Source organism: Heloderma suspectum, chromosome 2 (assembly GCF_057233095.1).
Source record: "Heloderma suspectum isolate Gila_16-S chromosome 2, 16-S_ref, whole genome shotgun sequence".
Lineage (NCBI taxonomy): Eukaryota > Metazoa > Chordata > Lepidosauria > Squamata > Helodermatidae > Heloderma > Heloderma suspectum.
This window is the reverse complement of record NC_139459.1, coordinates 371,318,670-371,344,117: the sequence shown is the minus strand read 5'-3', so window position 1 is coordinate 371,344,117 and position 25,448 is coordinate 371,318,670. Positions and strand designations below refer to the sequence as shown.

Here is a 25,448-nt window from a genome sequence, read left to right as displayed (position 1 = left end):
TATTTTATAAAAGATGTATCTTTACTGAGCCACCGAAATTTCTGTGGCTGACACCTTCCCCCATGTTAACTTAGAATAATTTCCTTTACCCTCATTGGCTGCAACTGAAATCTGATAAAGATGAGATAACAATGTCTTAGTTTTGTACCCTTGGCCCATCATCTTTCCGAATATGGTTAATTCTTTCCCTAGGTTTCCATCTCTTAGATGTTTAGACAAAAATACCCTTTAACTGAAGAGACTGAAACCACAAAGACTTTCTTGTTCCTCTTATACTTACTAGATCACCCAAAGTTATTCATTTTCTAAGGGCTCAATCCTATGCATGTTTAGACAGAAAAAAAGGCCGACAAGTCCCAGCATCCCCCATGCATAGGATTGCGCCCTAAGCCAATTACTCTGACAGTGGAGCTACCCTTTGGGCACCCAAGAGTTAAAGTGGTGGAGCCTTGACTCCTAGAGAGGCCTGGCATTGGAGGCCAATTCCATCTTTGCAACAAGATGGTCCTCCTGTTATCCACAGCGCATAAAGGCTCCTCCCCTTCCCCAGAAACTGGATTTTGAATCTCTTAACCCAGGGACTTTTTCTGGCATCCACGTGCGGATCGGTAAGTTAAAAACAAGCTCTTTTTTTTCTTTTTTTTTTGAAGCAGGGAGGTGAGATTACAAGGAAGCGTGGAGAGAAAAAAGCAGGAGAAGGAATATCTGGGGGGTGGGAAATGGGTGCTCCCAAAATCCATGCAGCTGTTTCCCCCTCACCCAAGCTCTATCAGGGACAGGGCAAAAAAGGAGAAAGGGAAAAGTGCATGTGATTTATCCTCCCCCCGCCCCTTTGATTGTTTTATTTTTATCCTGCCTTCTGCGACAGCCAAACGCACCAGCTGCTGGCTTTGCAATTTCTGCAGTATGGTGCGTTTTTCCCTCCTTCTGCTTTGTTGTTTTTAGATTTGCTCTGAGAACAAGGGTGTCTTGAGACTCAGAATAACAGCAGAGCTGAATTGCAATCCTATACATGTTTACCCGAGACTGCATACAGTAGGGCTTTCTTCTCAGTAAACCTGCGTAGGGTTGTGCAGCTAGGGCGCTGCAACCCTATGAACACTTTCCTGGGAGTAAAAGCCATTGAACGCAATGGGACTGATCTCTGAGAAGACATGCATAGGATTGGGAAGTCACCAGTTCGAATTTCGGCACAACCATGAACTCACTACGTTGATGCTAGGCGTGAATATCTAGATATATCCTCGGTGAGATTGCCCAATCCCCTTTTAAATGTAGCCGCAGTATAGTAGATAAGCTAATTACAAAGCTGTGGCGGTGGCTACATTTTGGCAGAGCAAAGTTTGATCTGGATACGAAATAAATAAAAGATAGTAGCCATCTATCTCATCGCCATCGGAATGCATCACACCTTCTGGCAGTGGCTTCCATAAATTTAATCTGCGTTGCACGAGAGAGTGCTTTTTGTCACAAAAAGGACAAAGGGTCTTGTGGCACTAACTCGTTTATTCTGCACTAACTCGTTTATTCAGCACAAGCTTTTGTAGACGCTGGCCGCTTCCTCAGACGCATGAAGTGTTAACCATGAATTGGCAGATTTATATACACGTGCTGGGTGGGGGTGGGGGGTGTAATCTGTTTTTGTCAGAGGGAATTGAAATGCAAAAAGTACAGACAGTGATTATTACTTTAATGGCTGTCATTCACAAAATATTGTTGGGTGTTAACACAGACATCATGGCACTGGTGAGCCGATTAACATAAGTAGTATGAGTTTTTTTTTAAAAAAAACACCTTTGTCCTTATTCAAACCAGTGGAAATAGAACTGATTTTTTTGGATAAATTGTTCTTCAGCAATTCCACATGATATCTGTCTTTGAAATTCCTAACTGAATCTACCTTGGCTCAGTTTAATTTACTGGCTCTCAGTTCTCATGGGTATCTCCAAAACTCAAAGTTAATCAGCATGTAAATTGAATCTAGTATGTTTATAATCCCCAAGGGTTGGATCCAGATTTGGTCATGCCTAGAGTAGACCTGTCAGACTCAAAATCCATGGACTTAATTTAGTGATGACTAACTTGTCAGTGATTTCATTGGGACTCCCCTAAACCTGATTAAATCTGGATCTAACCCCATATGTATAATGAGCCCTGACTTTGATCCAATGAAATGGCATCATTTTCATAATTATAGCCGAATTTCTTATAAATTAGTTTTGTGCCTGTGTGGTTGGCGTGACTAAGAGGCCAACTCCACCATGGTTGCACAGGCTCAGGTGTTGCTTCCTGTCATACCTTAGTTACCGAAGGAAATGAAAATGTCCCACTTGCACACGGTCAGGATGATTTTACATTAACCCTTTAGGGCACAATCCTACTCAGATAGGCAGCTGCCTCCAAACTCAGAGGCGACCGCCTATCCAATGCAGGTCAGGAGAAGCACGGAGTGGATCATTCGCTCTGCGCTTTTCCTGCCCTGCATTTTCGGCTAGACAGGCTGCTGTATGACACATTGGATATGTCGTACAGGCATTTCCTCCCTGGAGTGCCCTCTGGGAACACCCCTTTTCAGCCGCTCCGCACTCCTCTTGCGAGCGCGGAGCATGGAGCTGTTCCACACTGCCTCGGAGGCAGTGCAGAAGTGCGGGGAGATCGGTTCTCTGGGAACTGACCTTGGAGTGTGGACTCCGAGGTTAGTTCCTGGAAAATCAGATATCCTATGGCCATCTAGCTGCTGTCTAGTGGCCATAGGATTGCTCTCTTAGTTTCTCTTTGCCAAAGGAACCAATCAATTTAAAACTTCAGTCCTGAAACCTGTCAAGGGCTCCTTGGAGGCCTCTCTCAGTCTAATCTAGTAGCCAAGTCCAGACACAGACAAAGGGATTCCTTTCAAAGCTTTATTCTTCTTTTACAACTTAACAACTATACCGTTTGCAACTAGATCTGAGCAGCACAGTACCTATGCCCTAAGTTGGAACAGTTGGTCCCCGTTTGAAAGGGAATTACTGGCAGACCCCTGAACCTAAGGACTAGGGAGAGTCCCTCCCCTTTTCCCTTGGATCCTCTGGGCGCAGCAGTTGTTTGCCCGCCAACCGGGCACTACGCCTCCTTTCCACACCCTCCATCTGGCGCCGCTCTCTGCGTCTGCGTCTCGCGTCCACCAAGTCTGCTATCTGCGCTCCGTTACTCCCTGGACTGCTATCTAAGCTAGGAATGTTGGTGGGAGGAATCTCCGTCAGCTGTTGGCCCTGGGAAAGAGGAGCGTGCTCCCCTCCCAGGAGCGACTGCTCTTCCTCAGAATCAGAACTACTCTGGGATTCTATGGGCTCAGTGTCCACCCTGACAAAACCAAAGAATATCCAATCACTTCACGCTGGAAGAATCTGACACATGACATCACAATACACAGGGTGGAAAAAGAACGACCTATTCCACAAGGTGGCATGCGTGTGGAAAAATCTGGAGACGTTGTGGAAATTTGTAACTTGGGAGAGCTTTTGTCCGAATTTATAACGTTGGGTTTATTTATTTATTACATATTTCTACTGCCTAATAAAAACCATAATTAAAGACCACAATTAACACCATAAAATACAAGACAATAAAACACAGTATAAAAGAAATGTAACTTGGGTCTCAAATTACCGATCGTAATGGGGTCAGTTCACCCATCACTAGTGATGACAGAGGGAGGAAGACTGAAGAACAGGTTATCAAGTCCAACTCCCAGCTGAATGCAGAATGGACAGCCATTCTTCCCAAAACACCCAACTAACTAAAAGTTTCCTTTCCGCGGAAAAATTGTGGCATCAGACAGTGGTATGTATTCCTGTATCATAAGAACATAAGAGGAGCCCTGCTGGATCAGACCGAGGGTCCATCTAGTCCACCAGTCTGTTCACACAGTGACCAATCAGCTGCCCACGGGAAACCCACAAGTAGGACATTAATGTAACGGCACCTTCCTGCCCATGTTCCCCAGCAACTGGTGTATGCAGGCTCACTACCTCTGGTGCTCTGAGCTATTGTCTTTTGCACTTAAAAATAAAGTAAGGTTCCAGTCCTCATGGTTCTGAATAAAGGGCTGAATTAAATAGGAAGCTGCCTTATCCAGAGTCAGACCCTGGGTCCATCTAGCCCAGTATTGCCGACACTGACTGGCAGCAGCGGCTCTCCAGGGTTTCAGGCAGGATTTTTTCCTCGCCTTACCTGGAGATGCTGCCGGGGATTGAACCCGGGACCTTCTGCATGCAAAGCAAGGGCTTTACCACTGAGTTATGGCCCCTTCCTAAGGCGGGCCAGGAAGCGTATTATAGCCTTCTCCAACCTGGCGCCCTCGAGATGTATTGGACTACAGCTCCCATCAGCAGCAACCTGCGTGGCCAGGGGCCAGGGATGAAGGAAGTTGTAGTCCTAAACATCTGGCAGGTCCCAGGTTGGGGAAGCCTGGTGTAATAAATGAACCTACCTCTGGGGATTCCATACAAGAAGAGGCTGCAGGTAAGAAGGTTCACTGCCGTTTTTTAAAAATGTATCTTATATACACCATTCAATGTTGGGAGTTAGTTGGTCATCCCTTTTTGACCGCCTTCCCATTGACCAATTCTCATGAAACACGCTTCACTGGAAAGCTCTTGACATGCAGATTCCACAAATAACAATGGTTTTCACTATAATTCCAAGCCGGGGGGTTATTTATGTCCATGAAGCTTTTTTTTTTTTTTTTAAGAATTAGGTTATCTTCTATAACAAACTCTTTGGGCCATTCACAAACTCCCAGCCCGGCCTACCTCACAGGGTTGCTGTTGTGGGGATAAAATGGTGGAGACGGAGGATTAGGTACGCCACCTTGAGTTCCTTGGAGGAAAAAAGGCGGGATATAAATGTAATAAAAATAAATAAACAAATAAACAAACAATGTACTGTAACATTTGATTTTTAATAACAAATGTCAAGTATAATTAAACAAACATAAATAATTACAAATTGGAGCAAAATGAAATATGAACACACAAAAGGTCTGTGTACACCTTTATAAACACAGGTGCAGGCCAAAGTACAGTGATATGCCGCTAACCTACGGCCTGTAAACAAATCATGAAGGGATTAACAGACACCTACACATTGACTGTTTCAGTAAATGCAGTTAGTTAAGTTAAACCTTTTGTTGGATTTGATTTTTCTCTGCAAACAGTGTTTGTGGGGAACCAACCGGTTTTTATTTCACAGGGGGAGTAATTCTCTGGCCCCTAGACAGCGTCTGAGCAGCCATAGTATAGTTTGGATCCCCAGATCTGAGGCTGGAGACAGCGCTCTGACCTCGGAGGAGGCAATGCACTCTGAGCACTCTTCCCCTTGCAGCCGGCGTGGAAAGAAACACGCCGGCTGTGTCTCCGAGGTCGGAGACACAACCTGGAAGAAGGGGGAAAGGGGGTGTGTCAGTGGGCGGGGAGAGGAGGAGACTGGAGAGGGCAGAATACGAATTATCCCAAGGCCTCTTCAGCCTGCTTCTCTTCCACTCCAAAATGCCCCAGCTAGACGGGCTTTTTTGCCTGTCTGTCAAAAAATGCTGAGCGGGATGTGGGGAGGCGACGAACCCCTCCACCACACCTCCTGCTCTGGACAGGAGGTTCGAAAGCCTACCGAGTTCGGAGGCTTATAATAATCGAGGGCAGAAACAATAGGATTGTGCCCTAGGAACATACTCAATAAAAACCCATAAAAACAGAGGTTCCCAATAAAACCCCATAAAAACAGAAATTCCTGATAAAACCAGCAGCCCAAGCAACACTCCAGGAAGGCGAGCGAAGGCAGCTGGATCTTGAGAGCTTTCCTAAAGTACCTTTCCAGAGGTACCACTGAGAAGGCCTGCTCTGCCATGCTTGCCAACCTAACCGACTGTTTTTGGGTTTCTTCCAGGGATCTTTCTGTTGGATGGAAGAGGTGAGCTCTTACTAGCCCCTGTGCAGTCCCTGGCTTCTTGATGTAGGCCTATGCCCTGCAGAAACACTCATTCCCTTCAGCTGGCTGAAATGAACTAATCCCGGTACAAGATTTGGGGACTGCCTGCTCTTCTGTGTTGTTTGCGTGCAGAAAGCCAACGCAGTTTTATTAAACATGTGGTCCGAATCGGCTTAGGACTGTCTGTGGTGGGAGGAGATGTCGGCGGAGCTGGAGGGAGCAGCCGATGTGAGTCTCCTGTGTATCGGGTCCATGGAGGAGGAAGGGGTCAAAAATGGAGGAAAGACCCTGTGCCTTGCCCAGGTCGGGGCAATTGGAGAGTTTGCGAGTTGGGCCACACCAGGGCAGGTGGGATTGGAAGCTGAGCAGGGATTGGCCCAGAGCTGGGAAGTCCAATGGCAGGAGTTCCTGAAGGTGGTGCACACCCCTCACTGGGAGAACCCCAGGTTGCCGAAGACCATGCGGTGGGAAGTCACCAAGTCCTCCCTGGTTCCTTCCGAAATGGCGGCCAATTTCGGCACTGGGCCGCAAGGGGAGGTAGCAACCGGACTCTTGCCAGGCCTCAGAGGTGGAGCCCTGAAGGTCTCTCGCAACCATGAGACAGGAGACAGCAGAGAAGTGATGGAGATCCTGAGCAAGGTCGACATGGAAGCCCGACGCCAGTGCTTCCGGCTGTTCCGTTACCAAGAGGCCGAGGGCCCCCGAGAGGTTTTTGACCGACTCCATGATCTTTGCTGTCAGTGGCTGACGCCCGAGAGCCACACGAAGGAGCAGATCCTGGAGTTGCTGATCCTGGAGCAGTTTCTGGCTGTCCTGCCCCCGGAGATGCAGAGCTGGGTCAGGGAAGCTGTTCCAGAGTCCTGTTTCCAAGCAGTGGCCCTGGCCGAGGATTTCCTGCTGAGACAGCAAGAAGCCGAGGAATGGGAAGGACAGGTGAGCTGAGCGCCCTAACGAAATCATTTGGAAGGCTGCCAAGGCCGTGATGAAGACTGCCGCCTTGTGAGGTTTTACTGCCTGAAAGGCAGCCTAAAAATCATTTCAAGTAAATAAATACAAATAAAGAAGGGTGGAAATGAGTAGGAGCTCCTTCAGTGGGTCCTTCTCGGCTCCAGCCTGCCCCTAACGACACCCTCTTTTGCTGTCATAGGTGCTCGGGACGTCTGCAGAAGTGACTGTGAGCTTTTCCGAAGAAGACCAGGCATCTTCAGAGCTCTATAGGATGGTCAAGCAGGAGAGCAGCAGGGACACCAGCTTGCTAGGTACAGAATCATCATCGTTCCTTCCATTTCCAGCGTTCACGCAGTGCGTGCCGATTCTTATGTAGCCAACACAGCAACAGCTGTGCACTAGGGAGAGGTATTGGCTGTCTTGGTGGAACCCCAGGGTTTGCACAAGTACAATAAACCTTTAGGGGGGGAAACACCAAGGGGGCAAAATAAGAAAACTCAAAACAGGCCAGCGAAGACTGAATGTGCTCGACAGCCATGAAATGCTGACGGGGGAAATACAAAGCAGGGAGATGGGGAATGGAACGGCTGCAATCCTGAGCAACAGGACTCCATACTGCAACATTTTGTTGCAGTCCCACTTGTCCTGTCTAAGAGGATACAGTGGTAGAATCTTGAGAAGGACTGTACCACTTCAGACTATGGGGGGTGCGGGGGAGGAGGTCACCTTTGAATGTTTCCTCCCCCCCTTTTTTTTAAAATCGCTACTAGGAGAAAACAAGCATATCAGGGAGAAAATGTCTAGCCCAGCTCCTTCCATTTCTCTAATGCCCAGATGGGATTCTTTCGAGCTTAGGGGAGCATTCAAAATGCCCTCCCCTCACGCCCTACCTCACACGCTTGTTGTGACTGAGAATAAAACCAGGTAGGGAGAAGAATGTTGGAAGAAAGATGGGGGCATTTATCAAATAAATAAGTAAAGTCTGGCCAGTGGTTCCCAACATTGGGTCCTCAGATGTTGTTGGACTACAACCCCATCATCCCCTGCCAACATTGTCAGGGATTGTGGGAGTTGTAGTCCAGCATCTGGGGACCCAAGGTTGGGAACCACAGTCAGACAGTACTATTTCAGGCAGCAGATGGGGGAAGGGGTTGTATTTTGGAATGCTCCCCACTCCTGTAAAAAGCTCCCTGCATGTAGTAAACTATGTACATCAGAGAGAAATCTTCAGCATAGGCCCCTACTACTGTACTGCATGCAAGGAGGTTATTGCGTGGAAGAGCATTAATAAACACAAAATTCTTTCCTCCCCTCACCCCCCATAATAGTTTGAAATGGTATGGTCCAGGATTCCACTACCCCATTCGGAGAAATTTGTAGACTGGCTCTTATTTGGATTCTCTGAACTTTGCGGTGTGCATAGGGGGCTGGGGGGATGACGTAACTTCAGTCCAGAGCCCTTTTTTCCCTGATGCCAGAGATAAAGTGGCAGGTGTGATTTCTTCCCCCACCCCCTGCTTCACCTTGAGTGATGAAGAGTCCTGGAGAACCCGGAACTTTGCACAGTTTTGCTTGGTCCTAATAAAGCAAGGGTGCATAACCAAAATAGTGTGGGAGGCCGGAGGGCCCCTCCCACCCAGCCCTCTGTGGGCCATATGACTTCAGGGGGCTGATGGCAGGCATGGCCACGCTCCCCGATGGCATTTGCTCCGCAGCAGAAGTGCCTGGTGGATCCTCCATCTGGTGCTTGCTTCACTGTGCATGGCTTTCCCAATTCGGGAAGCACCATGAGCAGCGAAGCCAAGCCGGATGAGTTCCCTCCCCTCCTCCAGCGGACAAGCGAAGGGTCCTCATCCGACTCTGTCCAGGGTTCACCCATCCTGCCTTCTTCTCCCACAGGTGAAGCCAAATTGGAGGAGCAAATGGGATTTGGCTCAGCTTCGCTGCACACGGGACTTCCCTTACCAGGAAAGCCCATGCAGCACAGCGGCATTCCTGTCGTTATCTCCAGTCTCTATTCGGAGATAACAGTGGGGATTCCTCTCCCTGCCTCCTCCTTAACATCTGGTTGGGGCGGGGCTTGCAATGGGGGCAGGGCTTGCATTGCCGAGGGGGCGGGGCCTATGGAGGTGGCACAAGCTTCTGTGGGCCGGATGCGGAGCCTCTGTGGGCCTGATGAGGGTCTGCATCCCTCTAATAGAGGTGTTGCCCGATTGGATTTTTTCCCCCCCACATGGACTAGTGTGGCTATCTTCCTTTTTGGGGAGTAACATTTCTTCCCCCACTCCTTCAATCTGTTCCCCTTGGAAGGGACTCTTGCCCTGTGTCAGAGCCCATCCGAAGTCTATGAGAGCTATAGTCCATGATAGCTAAGGGAAATCTCCAAGATCAGAGGCGGTGTACCTCTGAATACCAGTAAATAATGGGAGGGGCACTGTTCCCTTTTCGCCTTGTTTGTTGGCTTCCCAGAAGTATTTGGCTGTCCGCTGCTGGGAACAGCGTGCCGGGTGAGATGGACCTTTGGTGTGATCCAGTAGGGCCCTTACATTCTTATATCCCACACACCAAGGCTGCTTAGCATCTTCCTCTAGAATCACAGATCCTGTTGGGACCATGGAAGTCATCTAGTCCAACCCCCCCTTGTGTTGCTGGATCAGCAACGCAGGATGCAACCACAGCCTTCCTGAGAGATCCACACACTCCTTCCCACTTCTGCTTAAGTATCTCCAGTGATGGAGGGCCCGCTGCCTCCCGAGGCTGTCGTTCCAGAGTCAAACAGCTCTTACTGTTAGGACGTTTCTCCTAAGGGTTAGCTGGAAGCTAATTTTAGCTAAATTACGCATGGTGTGGAAAAAGTGGTTAGGGAGACATTTTTCTCCCTGTCCCATAATACTGGAACCCAAAGGGGTCACCCCATGCAGCTGATTGGTGGGAGATTCAGGACGGATCAAAGGAAGGACTTCTTCACACAGTGCAGAGTCAAACTGTGGAATTTGCTACCACGAGATGTGGTGATGGCCACCAATTTAGCTGGCTTTAAAAGGGGGTTAGACAAATGCATGGAGGAGAAGGCTACTAGTCCTCATGGCCATAGTCTCAGAGGCAGTAAGCCTAGGGAAACCATTTGCTGGGGAATATGGGCGGGAGAGTGCTGTTGCACTCATGTCCTGCTTGTGGGTTTCCTGTGGGCAGCTGGTTGGCCACTGGGTGAACAGAATGCTGGACTGGACGTACCCTTGGTCTGATCCAGCAGGGCTTGTGTTCTTATTTAAAAAGAGAAACTCCCATTTTCAGAGGCATTCTATGTCTGGATATATTCTTACATCCCACACACCAAGGCTTCTTTGCATCTTCATCTAGAATCACAGATCTTCTTGGGACTGTGGAGGTCATCTAGTCCACCCCCCAAACAATGCAGGATCAGCAACGCTGGATGCAACCACAGCTTCCCTGACAGATCCACCCCTCCACTCCAGCTTCTACTTAAGAATCTCCAGTGAAGGAGAGCCCACCGCCTCCCAAGGCCATGCCTCCAGTGTCAAACAGCTCTTACAGTTCGGAGGTTTCTCCTAACGCTTAGCCGAAATCTGTGTCCCTGTAGTTTCCACACATGGTTCAAGCCCTGCCCTGTAAAGCAACGGAGAAGAAATCTCCATTGTCTACATGTGACGGTGCTTGAGAGATTTGAACACAGCTCTCGTGTTTCCCCTGAATCTTCTAGACCAAGGTTGTCGAACCTCTTCTGGCTGAGGGCCAAATTCCATTTCGGACAGGCTCTCGGGGCCACATTCCATTGGTGGGCGGGGCCAAAGCGGGGGGGGCAGAAATACTCACATATTTCAGGTTCAAGCTGTTCCTGCCAGTAACTAAGCCTTAGGAGAGGCATTTCAGCCTTTTAAAATGGGGAGAAAACTGCACAAAAGCCAGGAAACCACCAAGTGATCAGTGGTTGAGGGACAGGGGCAAGGCCAGGGAAAGGGGGCGTGGCCATCTGTGAAACACTGGAGAGCTGAATTAGGACCCCAGCCCTGAAGTTCTGCGCCCCTGTTCCAGAGACAAATATGTTTTTAGTGCAGCTTTCTCCAATGCGACGACCTCTGGTGGGCACCAGGTTGGGAAAGGCGGTTCGAGGCCTTGTATTAAAGTTTAACGGGAGCCCATTTTCAGTCCAGCTGCTGGGCAACGTTCTCCTTTTTGTGTGTTTCTTTTCTCTCAGTCTCCCTTACCACATTCCCTCTCTGCTCTAGGAGGCAAGGAGCTCATGAGTGAGCATGATGTGGCAAGAACAGAACTGGAAGTAAACTTACAGAATGAGGCAGAAAGTCCAAAAGAAAACTGGGAGCATCAATCAGTTGCTGGTTCTTGGGGTGACCTTCCTGAAATCACAATCCCGCAACTGGGGATGAGAAAGAAGAATACATTCGCCACCTTCAGGAAAAGCCGGGCCCAGAAACTAGACCTTAAGAGACATCAGAGAACCCACACAGGGTCGAAGCTGCACATCTGCACAGAATGTGGGCAGAGCTTCACGCGGAGAGCCAACCTCTTTCGGCACCAGCAGCTCCACACCGGGCAGAGGTCGCATCTGTGCACAATCTGCGGGCGAAGCTTCACGCGGAGAGAAAACCTGATCAGACACCTGAGAATCCACACAGGTGAGCAAAAGCAGGGAGGGGGGAGCACTACATGAACATGCCCACCCCCTGCCTTAGCATCTTGTCACCCTCCAGGTGTTCTAGTCCTCCAGATGTTTTGGCCCATAACTCCCATGATCCCACACCATTGGCTATGCTGACCAGGGAGTTGTAAGCCCAAACATCTGGAGGGCCAGAAGTGGCCCACTCCTGCTCTAAGGAAAGAAGACATTGTGGGACCAAAAAATCAGCTGCGCTATGGAAAAGTTGATGTGCAGCAGCTTTCCCCAACTTGGTGCCCTCCAGATGTTCTAGACTTTAACTCCCATCAGCCCCAGCCAGCATGGCCAGTGGTCAGGAATGCCAGGAGTTGTTGCCTAAACCATCTGGAAGTTACCAGGTTGATGCACAGCCATTCCTGAGCTATTCAGAGCGAAGCCGCTGGGAGGGCCCGTGACACCGTGACCGAGCGCCTCCTTTGCTTGCAAGAAGGCCCCAGGCTCAGTCCCCAGCTTTTCCGCTTTTGTTAATGGATCTTGTGTTAAAGAACCACAGCTCAGTGGTAGAGCACATGCTTCACATGCAGAAGGTTCCCGGTTCAACCCCCGACATCTCTAGGTAGGGCTGAGTTGGTGCCACTCACGCCAAGCTAGATGGACCAATAGTCTGACTATATGGCAGCTTCCTATGGGTGAGCATTCGAAGATTTGACCCTCCCGCTTGCAGCCTGAAGTGGTACAGTCCACTCTACTTGGTCAGGATTCTACCATCTCATTCTGCTTCATGGGCAGACCAGGCCTAACTCTTCCCATATGAGCCTGCCCGGGTTTTATGGGCGAGCATTCAAAGATTTGACGTAGCCTGAAGTGGTACAGTCCACTCTACTTGGTCAGGACTCTACCATCTTATTCTGCTTCATGGGCAGACCAGGCCTAACTCTTCCCATATGAGCCTGCCCGGGTTTTATGGGCGAGCATTCAAAGATTTGACGCAGCCTGAAGTGGTACAGTCCACTCTACTTGGTCAGGATTCTACCATCTCATTCTGCTTCATGGGCAGACCAGGCCTAACTCTTCCCATATGAGCCTGCCCGGGTTTTATGGGCGAGCATTCAAAGATTTGACGCAGCCTGAAGTGGTACAGTCCACTCTACTTGGTCAGGACTCTACCATCTCATTCTGCTTCATGGGCAGACCAGGCCTAACTCTTCCCATATGAGCCTGCCCGGGTTTTATGGGTGAGTATTCAAAGATTTGACGCAGCCTGAAGTGGTACAGTCCACTCTACTTGGTCAGGATTCTACCATCTCATTCTGCTTCATGGGTAGACCAGGCCTAACTCTTCCCATATGAGCCTGCCCAGGTTTTAGGACCTTTGGGAGTGGCCGTTCTCTCACCACCACCACCACCAATGGAGGCATGTTCGGTGGGGACACGAGAGAGGGCCTTCTCCGTAACTGCTCCCTGCCGAAGAAGGCTAGGTTGGCTCCCTTTCTGTTGTCCTTCTGCTGGCTGCCTTGAGCATGGGTTATCATGTTGTCTGAAGCCAGTGATGCTAGGAACTGAACACAGTGGAATGCCTGTGCCCAGGGGCAAATCTGACCATCCTGGGTTCCCACTCTGGCCCTACAGTGTTCCACAGATGGCCGCACCCCCTTTCCTACATCACCAGGTGGTTCTGCTCCCCTCCCCCAATTTGTTTAGTAGTTTCCCAGCTTTTGTGTGTGTCCCCCATTCTAAAAGGCCGCACTTTATTATTTATTTATTTACAGAATGTATAAACCACACTACATCCAAAAAAAAAAAGATTCCTGAGCAATGAGCAATAAAGCAGATCAAAATACCAAAAAAAGTCCTATTTAAAATCAAGATATACAATAAAATTGTGTGAACTGCCCAGAGAGCTTCGGGTATGGGGCGGCACAGAAATATCATAAATGAAATTAAATGAAATTGCTCATTCAGGAAAAGCTTGTTCAAATAAAAATGTATTTGGCAGGTGCTGGAAACAAAGAGATGTTGGGGCCTGCCTGACAGGAACTGGGAGGGGATTCTGCAGAGAGGGAGCCAGTGCACTAAAAGCAGTCGTCCAAGTGGACTCTAAATGGACCTCAGGTCCATGCAGAACCACTAGGAGTTCCTTGTCCAACGACCTCAGTGACTGCGTTCGCTGAGAAGGGAGAAGGTGCTGTCTCAGATATGCCTCTTCCAAGGCCTAGTTATTGACAGTAAGAGCTTTAAGCTACAATGTGCTGGTATTTTGGCTCTGGACCACTGGACTGCAGCCCCCGAGAGCTCCAAAATTGGATTCAGCCCCCTGGCTGAAAGAGGTTCCTCACCCCTGTTCTAACTACAGATACCTCCTAAAAATCTGGAGCAGATTATAAAGCAATCCATCTGTAAGCACCTTGAAAATAATGCAGTGATTACTTGAAGCCAACATGGATTTGTCAAGAACAAATCCTGCCAGACAAATCTGATCTCATTTTTGGATCAAGTAACCTCCCTTGTGGACTGTGGGAATGCTGTAGACATCATATACCTCGACTACAGGAAGGCTTTCGACAAAGTGCCCCATGATATCCTGATGAGCAAACTAGCTCGAAGTGGGCTAGATGAAACAACGATCTGGTGGATCCACAGTTGGCTACAGAATCGGACTCAAAGAGTGCTTCTCAATGGGATCTTCTCAAACTGGGGAGAGGTAACGAGTGGGGTACCGCAGGGCTCAGTCCTGGGCCCAGTGCTCTTCAACATTTGTATTAATGACTTGGAGGAGGAGGTGCAGGGAATGCTGATCACATTTGCAGATGACGCAAAATTGGGCGGAATAGCTAATACCCTGGAAGACAGAAACCAAATTCAAAGTGATCTTGATAGACTGGAGCGCTGGGCAGAAAAAAACAGAATGACATCTAATAGTGATAAATGCCAAGTTCTGCACCTTGGAAAAAGAAACCAAATGCACAGTTACAAGATGGGGGATACATGGCTCAACAAGACTACAAGCGAGAAGGATCTTGGAATTGTTGTCAATCACGTGCTGAATATGAGCCAACGATGTGATGTGGCTGCAAGAAAGGCCAATGCTCTTTTGGGCTGCATTAATAGAAGCATAGCTTCCAAATCCCGGGAAGTACTAGTTCCCCTCTACTCAGCACTGGTTAGGCCTCATCTGGAGTACTGTGTCCAGTTCTGGGCACCACACTTTAAGAAGGATGCAGACAAGCTGAAGAGGGTTCAGAGAAGGGCAACAAAGATGATCGGGACTGGAAACAAAGCCCTATGAGGAGAGACTGAAAGAACTGGGCATGTTTAGCCCTGAGAAGAGAAGACTGAGGGGAGATATGATAGCACTCTTCAAGTACTTGAAAGGTTGTCCCAGAGAGGAAGGCCAGGATCTCTTCTTGATCATCCCAGAGTGCAGGACACCGAATAATGGGCGCAAGTTAGAGGAAGCCAGATTCCGGCTGAACATCAGGAAAAACGTCCTGACTGTTAGAGCAATACGACAATGGAACCAGTGATCCAGGGAGGTGGTGGGCTCTCCCACACTGGAGGCATTCAAGACGAGGCTGGACAGCCACCTGTCAGGGATGCTCTGACTTGGATTCCCACATTGAGCAGGGGGTTGGACTCGATGGCCTTGTAGGCCCCTTCGAACCCTATTATTCTATGATTCTAACCTCCTGCTTCACTGGATAAATTTTGATCAGGACATCATGTCAGTGTATGTCATTACCCTCTTTTGTATATGACCACTACAGCGAGGATTATGTTTGTGAAGGAACAAGGCCTACAGAAACTGCACGGAGAGATAACTAATTTAATGAAGGCCCAAACCTTATATGAGTTAACTGTTTCCTCAAAATCAGATAAGGAGTATCAGAAAATGTGTAATGGTTGGCAACCAGTAGCTTGATATGAATTTTTATTTCCTTTGCCTTTGGCCCTGCCCAGCACTGGAATGCGGCCCCTAAGGGCTTCTCCAAAATGGAATTTGGCCTTCAGATTGAAAGAATTTCAATACCCCTGCAGTGGAGAAAGGCTAGTGGGCACAATTCTGCTCCCCTGTGGTGTGACTGTGGAGCATGGTTCCTTACTGTTGGGAATACTGCCACCTCGTCTGTACATGACTGGAAGGGGGCAGTGTTGCAGTTAGCTAGTTCATGGGAATTTTGACCACAGCTAGCCTCAGAATCTCTATAGCCTACAGTGTGGTTTCCTGTGACTTCCTCCTTTTGCTTCCTTCTCCACCCCCCCCCTCTCTCTGACCTCCACCATTGCTGGGAGCACACGTGTTTGCTCTCTCCCTCCTACCTTTGTAATGGAGCAAAGAAATGGACTGAACAAACTCTTGAAACCCTACGCTGTGCCTGCCTTTGTATGTGCAAGAATATGTATGAGTAAAGCTGTTTTCTTTCCTTCACTAAAGAAAGAGTGTGGTCTCCTTTTGTACTAAGATAGTCTTCTGTGCATGTGGGACTGGTAAATGCTCATTCTGTTTTACCTTTTGTTTTTCTCTCTGCTCGTTGCCTGTCCAACCGGAGGTATCATTACTAAATAATCCTGTCACTGACATGCCTCTCTTTATTCTAGCAGGTCAGGGATGGATGATTCAGAAAGAGAAGGGGCAACTTCAGTTGCTGTTGGAGGGAACGGAAGCGGCTGAGCTAGAGAACCAAGATGGCCAAAAGAGGGAGGAGACGCACCAAACAGGGAGTTGGAGGGATAAATCCCTGGAAGATGAGGAGGGTGCCTGCTTCGAAATCACAATCCCCCAAACGGTCTGCCAAGGGGCAAAGAGGAATACATGTTCTGTTTGTGGGAAAAGCTTCACTCGCAAATCAACTCTTAATAGACATCAGAGAATAGTGCACACAGGAGAAAACTTGTATACGTGTTCAGATTGCGGGAAAAGCTTCAGCCAGGCACCTTCGGAACATAGAATACATGAGGCAGTGAGCCATGGAGGAAAGAAGGATTTACATCAGTGTGTCAAATGCCAGGAGAAAAGTAATCTAAACCCGAGTCTTAATAGCCGCAAGAGAATCTACAAAGGGAAGAAACGGTTCAAGTGTTTGGACTGTGAACAAAGCTTCGGCTGCCGCTCGCACCTTCTTAGACACCAGAGAATCCACACGGGAGAGAAACCATATATATGCCTGGCCTGTGGGAAGAGCTTCCGCCAGACCGCACATCTTGTTAAGCATCAGAGGACGCATGGGAATCAGGCGCAATTTGTCTGGTGAAGATGATGCAGGAGAAAACTTCAATCTTATTTCAATCTTATTTAGATGTCAACAGATGCATGGCGGAAAGAGAGATGCACACACATATTCCGTGTCGGCCTTCCCTATCCTGGCACTGTCAACATGTGTTGGACTATAATGCCCCATACCCCCCAGCTTTGTCTGCAGAAAATCATAGGTTCGATGTGGGATACCTCGAGCTAAAAGGATTTAGGGTAGCTGGTGATGAGAAATACTTCCTTCTGCCTGGGGAAGGGAGTGGGCGGGCTCTGCGGAGGGAGCCCAAGTCTCTGTGGGCTGGATGGGCAACTGATGCAGGCTGGAAGCAGACCCAAAGGCTGGGGTTGCCCACCCATGCTATAGAGAGTCATGGCCAGTAGGAGCAGAGCAGACTCACCCGTAGGCCTCCTAGTTTTTTCAGAAAGTCCCATTGCAAGTTAAAGACTAATCATTTTTAGGGTGTGTGTTGGCGGGAGGAGGGTTATACGATTTCATGGTCCATATGAACCCATCATCAGATGCATGAAGTGGCCACCTAGGATGTTAAGGGACTACTCGCCTATGGTGCAGGAGAAAAACATACTGGCGATTAGGAAACAACTTTTTAAAAAGCTATTTTATTCTCTCCCCTCCCATTTCAGGATGCCTGTGTGCCAAAAATGACCAATCTGGGTGTTTGAGGGAAGGCAGGTAAAATGTTTTCAGCTCAATTCCGTGCGGAGTTAATCACACTTAAGTCCGCTGACTTCAGTTAGGATGTTATTAGTTTGAGCTGAATTTGGGGTCTCTTCGCAGGCTTTCACTTCTTCCTAATCATGAATTGGGTGTTTCATCTCTTCGCAAGCTCCATTTCTCTCCTTTGTTCTGTTATTGAGTGGGGCACTGGAAGCATAAATCCATTATTTCAAGGGGGCATGGGAGTCAGTGAAACTAACTCTGCATGGGAGTGGGTTATGTTTGTGGACTGCTAACATGCATGGACTTATTGGTAAGTTTAGCCTAGGCCTGAATGGCCACCGGGAAAATGAGAGCAATGATTCAGGGGAAATTTTCTTTCAGAGGGTTTAGAGGCCTTGCTGTATCAGGAGAAACAAGGTACGCATTTTTAGAAAATAAAAAGATGACCTGCTTTCGAAAACAGTTCTAAAACTTCAGAAGGTATATGTTGCTGCTGCTCTCCTCTTGACGAGCTCGAGGTAGCAGAACTCATCAAATTTGAGATTTGGGGAAAGACCTTGGCGGTTCCTAGTCCAACTCCCTGCTCCATGCAGAATGAGATTGCAGTGTAAGAAGAGCCGTGCTGGATCAGACCAAGGGTCCGTCCAATCCAGCATTCTGTACACACACTGGTCAACCAGCTGCCCACGGGAAGCCCACAAGCAGGACATGAGTGCAACAGCACCCTCCCACCATGTTCCCCAGCAACCCCAGCAAGTGGTGTACATACTGGAGGGAGCACATAGCCATCAGGATTAATAGCCACTGATAGCCGCCTTCTCCATGAATCTGTGTAATTCCCTTTTAAAGCCATCCACGCTGGTGGCTATCACTACATCTTGTGGAAGTGAATAACATAGTTTGACTCTGTTCTGTGTGAGGATGTCCTCCTTTGATCTGTCCTGAATCTCCCACCAATCAGCTTCATGGGATGACCCCTTTGGGCTCTAGTATTATGAGAGAGGGAGAAAAATGTCTCGCTATCTGCTTTCTCCAGCCATTCATAATTTTGTACACCTCCCGCTCACTAGCCTTTTCTCTAAACAGTCCCCGGTGTTGCAGCCTTCCCTCATAGGGGAGATGCTCCAGCCCCTTGATCATTTTAGTTGCCCTTTTCTGCACTTTTTGTCCAACTCTACAATATCAGGTTCAAGGTCCTGTGACCAGGGCCCCATCTACACGAGCCATTTACTCTGGGGCGGCTGCGGTGTGAGGCCCTTCAGGACATACGACGCAGTTGCCACTTCGCAGCCAACCGTGGTTTTCACCTGGAAAATGTGGATTTCCAAAGATGATGTTTTTGGTTTGCTGCGGGTTTCCCACAGTTGCAAGCTGTCTGTCCCTTCCCCGAACCGACTTCGCATTTTGTGATGGGTGTGTGTTAGGCATGCCTAGTGCTTGTGTCATTCTGTGACACCCCTTCACCCCTCCCCGTTCCTCTGCTGCTGTGCAGTTACAGAGGCACAGAGAGGCGTGCTAATTTATTCAACCACACTTTTGCACACCTGCGCAGCTTCGTATCTTTGCAATGGCTGCTTTGGAGTCAGTGCCCAATGGCCGGAGGGTCTCGGGGGAGCAGAAGGTTCAGGACCAACTTCGCTCCAGCCACCAGTTTGGAATGATGGGTAGGCACGTACCTCTCATGGGCACACGCTTTGGCACGTGCGAACCATCGCGAGAATCTCAGGCTGGAGAACTACCAAACAGTTGGCATGGTAACAAAGGAGTAGACCATCCACATTTTACCTAGGAGGAATGGACAGACCCAAAAGAACCGCTAAAATACAAAACCGCCACTAAATCCCAAAGTGTTGCACCGCCACCCTCACGTGCCTGCTCAGCTGCGCATTTAAATATAATGGTTAAAAAAAAAGGGCACTGCAGATTTTCCTGTTGGAGAAGCCTGCAATAAATCGCTCATGTACCGCAGCAGAAGCTAATTCACAGCTGCGATGCTGCACAGTTATGACGGAGTGAAGGTTGAAAGTGGTGCCGTGTAGATTTCCCCCGGAACGGTACACAGTATTTCAAGTGCAGTTGCACCATAAATTTGTATAAGGCAATTACAATATGGGCAGTTTTATTTTCAGTGCCTTTCGAGCACCCGTGCCGAATGCCCCTCCGGGGAAGGTACCTGCATCGACGCCTTTGAAAGAGCTGTGTTGGGTGACCAAATCGGAGCCCAACTCAGGCTGCTGGTTTTGACTTTCGCAGGCCTCAACAACTCGAGTCCTGGTTATCTGAGGGAGTGGGCCCTCCTGTACAAATGGTGGAGAGTCCAAAAATTGCAGGTAGCTGCATTGACCCGTATCAACGAACCACTTGTAGCCATTTTCACCAGTGGAGGCTGGTGGCTCCGATGTCAGTGGGGCGGTGAATCTGCTCCAGGTTTCAGTCAGAACCAGTCAGAGTTCTGACTGAAACCTGGAATAGATTCACCGACCCACTGACATCGGAGCCAGCAGCCTGCACTGGTTTTCACCTCCACTAGGAGCAGGTATTCTGTAAAGCTTGATTGGCCATTCAAGACCAAGCCACTCCTAAATAATTTGCATTACAACAAGGAACAATATGTTGTTGCTGGGAAAATTCATTTCCCTCCAGCTACTGTGAGGATTGCAGCTAAGCTCAGAGGGGGGAGGGAAGTCTGATGGGGGTGGCAGGTGATGTCAGCGTCCCTGCTAATAAAAAAAATGCTGGGGCTTTGTCCCTGTGAGCCCTGCCTCCGCTACACCACTGCTTACAAACCTCAGCAGTTAAGGTCTCCAAGGGAGCCCCCTGCTTCAGGCTCATTTTGATCTTCCATCATAGCCCTAACATGGTGGAGTGCCCACTCATGGGTGATTTTCCCTCCTTTTCCCCCCTACTTCTGCAAACTTTGGGGTTCTCCCCAGACTGCTGATACGGCTCCCTCTTGTGCCTGAGTGGCGCGCCCTGTTGGCTACATAAGCAACGGCACTCGCCTCTGAACATCAGAAATAGAAGGATTATGAAGGTTGCAAAAGAACACTCGCATCCTGAATGTCACAAATGGAGTGTGGCGGGGAAGGGAGGGTGGTGATAAAACTGTAAAAAAATGAATTGGTACCATGTAAGGGTTACCAAATGGGGAATGCAGATAGCCCCCTCAGGGACTGATTCAATAACCAGCATGTTTCTGGAATGTATTGTGATATACATATATTTAAATAAATTGCTCTTTCATAAGAATATGATTGCTTCTGTCCATGACATTTCATTTCATTTATTACATTTCTATACCGCCCCAAAGCCAAAGCTCTCTGGGCGGTTTACCAAGAGTTTTAGAGCCCTAAAAATAGAATATAATAACATAGTATAAAGTAATTTACATATCAACGTATAAAACAACTTTGCACAGTCAACAATAAAAATCCCAGGACCTACTAAGAATCTTATATGCTGTCAAATCCGTGGGAGTAGTAGAAAGTCTTAACCTGGCACCAGAAACATGACAATGCTGTCGCCAAGCGGAACTCAGTGGGGAATGAGACCTGGGGAGGCCAACACTGAGAAGGCCCTCTCCTTTGTTGCCATCCTCCAAACCTTCCTCAGAGGAGGGACTTGGAGGACGCCTTCAGATGAAGTTCATAATATATGGGTAGGTTCATACCAGGAGAGGTGCTAACACTCTCCTTGCTATTGGCTCCAGACTCAACATAAAAATGTTGGAAAATCTGGTGTGATTTGCAGCAGAGTTGCCTTATACAGAGAAAGTGTGGTAACAAGGCATCGGGTATTGGAGACAATAAATGCAGGCTAGAGCTGTTTAAAAGAAGTTCAAATCAACTAACTTTATTAGTGCATTTATACATATCCTCAGAGAAGACTATCTGATGCTGTTTAGCTACAAGCACCCCGTAAAGCTGGGTGTGTGAATGTAAGCAAGCAAAGGCATGAGATAGGCTTACTTGCTTCCTTCAGGGAGAGAGCACAGTGCCTGTTGCAGAGGTAGAGAAGGGGAGCAGGAATAAAGGAACTGGTCAGGCTACAAGGGAGTGAACAAGAGGAGTGGCTGTTGACAACACATTCTCTATTGCCCCTTAGTGGCTGGAAGCATGTGGAGTTCCTATTATCTAACAAAATCATGACTCCAGGAATAAGTCTACATTGGCCTTCCCCAACCTGGTGCCCTCCCAAAGAGATGGGACTGCAATGCCAAGCATCCCCAACCAGCATAGCCATTGGAATGCTGGGAGTTGTGGTCCAATACAACTGGAGGGCACCAGGTTGGGGAAGGCTGATCTACAGCATGACCACCGGAGTTTACTCCTGCTTAGCGCTAAGCACATTTATTACTTGGTAATAAGCCCCATTTTGTTGTAAAAAGGGATAATACGTATTTAAAGTGAAAAAGTAAAATGAGAGCTATGTACGTGCTTGGCTGGCCTCCCCATGATGATTATATACATATGTGAGAAGATGTTGTGACAAGCAGCATCAGACCTGTTTGCTGCCTGCTCCCGTCATATTTAGCTTTCTGAGTGGTCATTTGCGGGGGGGGGGGGGGGATGTTGGTGTAGGCCTAGATTGAGTAGGCCCCTGGGTTAGGGGATTCGGTTTGGGGAAATATGCCAGTCAGAGGAAGGCAGGGTCGGCAACGGATCAGCACCAAATTGGCCTGGCCTACTCTTGAGAGAAGCGTGATCTGCAGAAGAAACTGATGGGATTATTTAGCAGTGATGCCTCCTTTTAGAAAGGCAATTAGCAGAGAAAAACAAAAAGGCAAAACAGAATGAGGGTTTACCAGTCCCACATGCACACAAGGCTATCTTAGAATAATGAAGGAGACCACGCTCTTCTTCAGTGAAGAAAAGGTAAAATGGTTCACTCACAATATTCTTGCATATACAATGCAGGTACAGTGTAGAGTTTAAAAAAAAAAAAAGAAAGAGTTTGTTCAGACCGGCTTGTGTTCAGTAACACCGGCAGCAGCAAGAGAGCAAACACACATGCTCCCAGCAGTGGTGGAAGTCAGAGAGAGAGAAGGGGAAGGAGGAACAAAAGGAAGAGATCACAGGAAACCACATTGTAGGCTATAGAGTTCCTAAGGCTAGCTATGGCCAAACTGTCCATGAGTTAACTAACTGCAACACTGCCCCCTTCCAGTAATTTGCAGATGAGGCTGCAATGTTCCCAACAGAAACCACCCTGCGAAGCTATCTATGGCCCTGAGGGAGCTAAAGAGGATTAAGCAGCTGGAGACTGCTGTTCAAGCAGCTGTTTGAAGGCACAGCTGCGGAACACAGAGAGATTCCTGACTATGTGGAGACCTTTCCTAGAACCCCTATTGATGACACATTGGGCCTGTTCAGTTGCGACTGGGAGGAAGGGTGGTGTAGGGCACTAGGATAAGGGGGGTTAGGAAAACCATGTCGTGTGCACCCATCACACGACCAGGAACCACGTGGTTCGCCGTGGTTTACTTACCCATCCCCAACAGGCGTACCACCGCTGCCAGTTATCCCAGCAGCCATCGCACCAGGAAACCGCATGCACCAACCACTCCATCCGTCGCTATGCGACGGCAACCATAGAGTCCGGCCGTGATGCCTAGAGCATCACTGGAAGTGCGGGACACTCTAGATCGCCATCTCTATGGTTGCAGCCTAGAAACCACCCAGTGCCTGTTTTATTCACAGGAGAGCCCATCCCATGTTACAGCAAGCCACCCTGCTGCAGGGAGGTGGTTACTTGGGGTGGTTTACTAACCATCGTTGTCGGGATTTGCTCCCACCACATGACATGCTAAGCCACCATGGTTCCCTTAACAACGCTCACCATGGTGGCTTAGCGTTACGTGCGAACAGGGCCCTTAACTGGCTGCCCTGGACTTTAATCAGCACTCTGCCTAATGAGAGGACGGCCAGCCAGCGACAGTGACAACTGAGACTGTATTTCAGGGGTGCCGAAACTCCGGCCCTCAGGGAGACCCAATGTGGCCCTCGAGGGTTCCCCAGAAGGTCATACTCCCTTCCGCTGCCCCCCGATCGTTGGGTGGTTTCCCGGCTTTTGTGCAGTTTTTCCCCCATTCTGAAAGGTTGAACTGCCTCCCCTAAGGCTTACTTACCTGCAGTAAAAACGTTAAGCTAAAATATTGTTGGTATTTTGACCCTGCCCTTTTCGCCTTCGGTCCCGCCCACCACGGGAATGTGGCCCCCGAGAGCATCTCCCAAATGGAATGTGGCCCTCAGGGTGAAAGGAGTTTGACACCCCTGCCCAGGACCTGCAAGGCACATGCTGTAGGATGCTTGCAGTGTATAGCTACTAATTGTGACAGTCCCAACTGCCCCGGCGGAGGCTGGTTCAAACGCTGGCAGCATTCAGCAGCAGTCCTATACTCCAGGGGTGGGGGATCTGTGACTCTCTAGACGTTGTTGCACCCCAACGCCCAGTCAGCCCTAGCCATTGGCCATGCTGGCTGAGGCTGATGGGAGTTGGAGTGCAACACATTCTGGCAGGCCACAGGTGGGGTGGCCAGATGTCCTACTTTATGGAGGATTGTATTCTGGAGAGGTGGCAGAGGGCAGCTCCTGTATTTGATGGGCTGCCCAGTCTAAGGGGAAGGAACCATATTGGAGGGAAAGGAGCACAGGCCTTGAAGTTGCCCACCAAGAGTTAGTGTTGCCTGGACAGTAGACTGGGCAAATACACAGATCACCTGATCAGGCTTCTCCTGGGCAGTACGCTGAGCCTGGTCCCCTGGTCACTTTTCTCCCCCTAAGGTGAAATGTGGTCTCATTATAGCTGACACCTGGATCAGTGTGGTGTAGTGGTGAATGTGTGGGACTGGGATTCGGGAGATCCCCTTAGCCATGTAGTTCGCTAGGTGAGTTTGGGCCTATCACTGACGCTCATCCTAACCTACCTCACAGGGTTGTTGTGAGGATTAAAAAATGGAGAGGAGGAGGACCATGTAAGCCACTTTGGGTTCTTTGCAAAAGAATATACAGATATAGATAGATTAGATAGATAGATAATTTAATATTTAATATATAAATATAATAAATAAATACATAAATAAAATGTCTTGCATTTATATTTAAATAATTGCTATTCTTTCCAAATTTGCACCTGTACAGATACATTTGCATTTCTATGCAAATGTGTTCTCTTTTGTCCTCGTTTATGATGGTGATACATTTCTTCTTTGGGGGACCTGCGTGTGGCCACGGTAGCCACAGATGCGTGTGATGTAGTGATGGCCACCCATTTGGATGGCTTTAAAAGGGGACTGGACAAATTCAAGGAGGAGGAGGCTATCCGTGGCTACTAGTCCTGAAATTAGGGATGTACAGATTGTGTAAAATCTGCTCCATCTGTGTTTCGTGGATTTTCGGGAGCTTTTTGTTCTGTCTTCCGTTCACAGACAGATTCGATTGTTTTTTGTGATGCGGAAAAATACGCAAATAAGTCCGTAAGAGGGTTCACAACAATTTTCATAATTTACCTTAGTATGTAACATTTAGCAAATTGTCCCCCATTCCATTCCACTCCACTTTCCCCTGTGTATATTTACCACTCAGCAGAAATGTGCGTTTCTCCCTACGAATAAATATGCGTACATTTTGAAAAAGAAAAAGATCCAAAAATCCATGAACTCCACGCAGCCTGAGGAGGTCTGTCTGCAGCGGATTCCACAGGTCAGATTCTTAGAAATCCGAGCTTATTTTAGTCTGTCTTGAATTTCTCCAGCTTCCCTAGTCCTGATGGCCATATGCTATCTCCAGTATCAGAGGAAGTGTGCCTATGTACACCAGTTGCTAGGGAACATGGGTAGAAGTGTGCTGTTGCACTCCTGTCCTGCTTGTGGGTTTCCCGTGGGCAGCTGGTTGGCCACTGTGGACTAGATGGACCCTTGGTCTGATCCAGCAGGGTTCTTCTTACGTTCTTAAAAAAGGGAAAAGCTACTAGTC

The 25,448-nt window shown here is 48.5% G+C and overlaps 1 protein-coding gene across 2 annotated transcripts; it reads left to right on the top strand.

The window, feature by feature from the left end:
- Nucleotides 1-555: 555 nt before the first annotated feature.
- LOC146356073 (uncharacterized) lies at nt 556-20,713 on the top strand. Of its 2 annotated transcripts, none has more exons than XM_084831594.1 (5): nt 556-608; nt 5,923-6,897; nt 7,112-7,223; nt 11,160-11,567; nt 16,148-20,713. In XM_084831594.1, exons 2-5 carry the CDS (start codon nt 6,163-6,165, stop codon nt 16,795-16,797), a joined length of 1,905 nt encoding a protein of 634 aa, XP_084687720.1. In that variant the 5' UTR covers nt 556-608; nt 5,923-6,162; the 3' UTR covers nt 16,798-20,713. The 2 variants fall into 2 exon arrangements, with proteins under 2 accessions (XP_084687720.1, XP_084687719.1); XM_084831593.1 differs by having other exon boundaries at nt 16,145-20,713.
- Nucleotides 20,714-25,448: the final 4,735 nt, after the last annotated feature.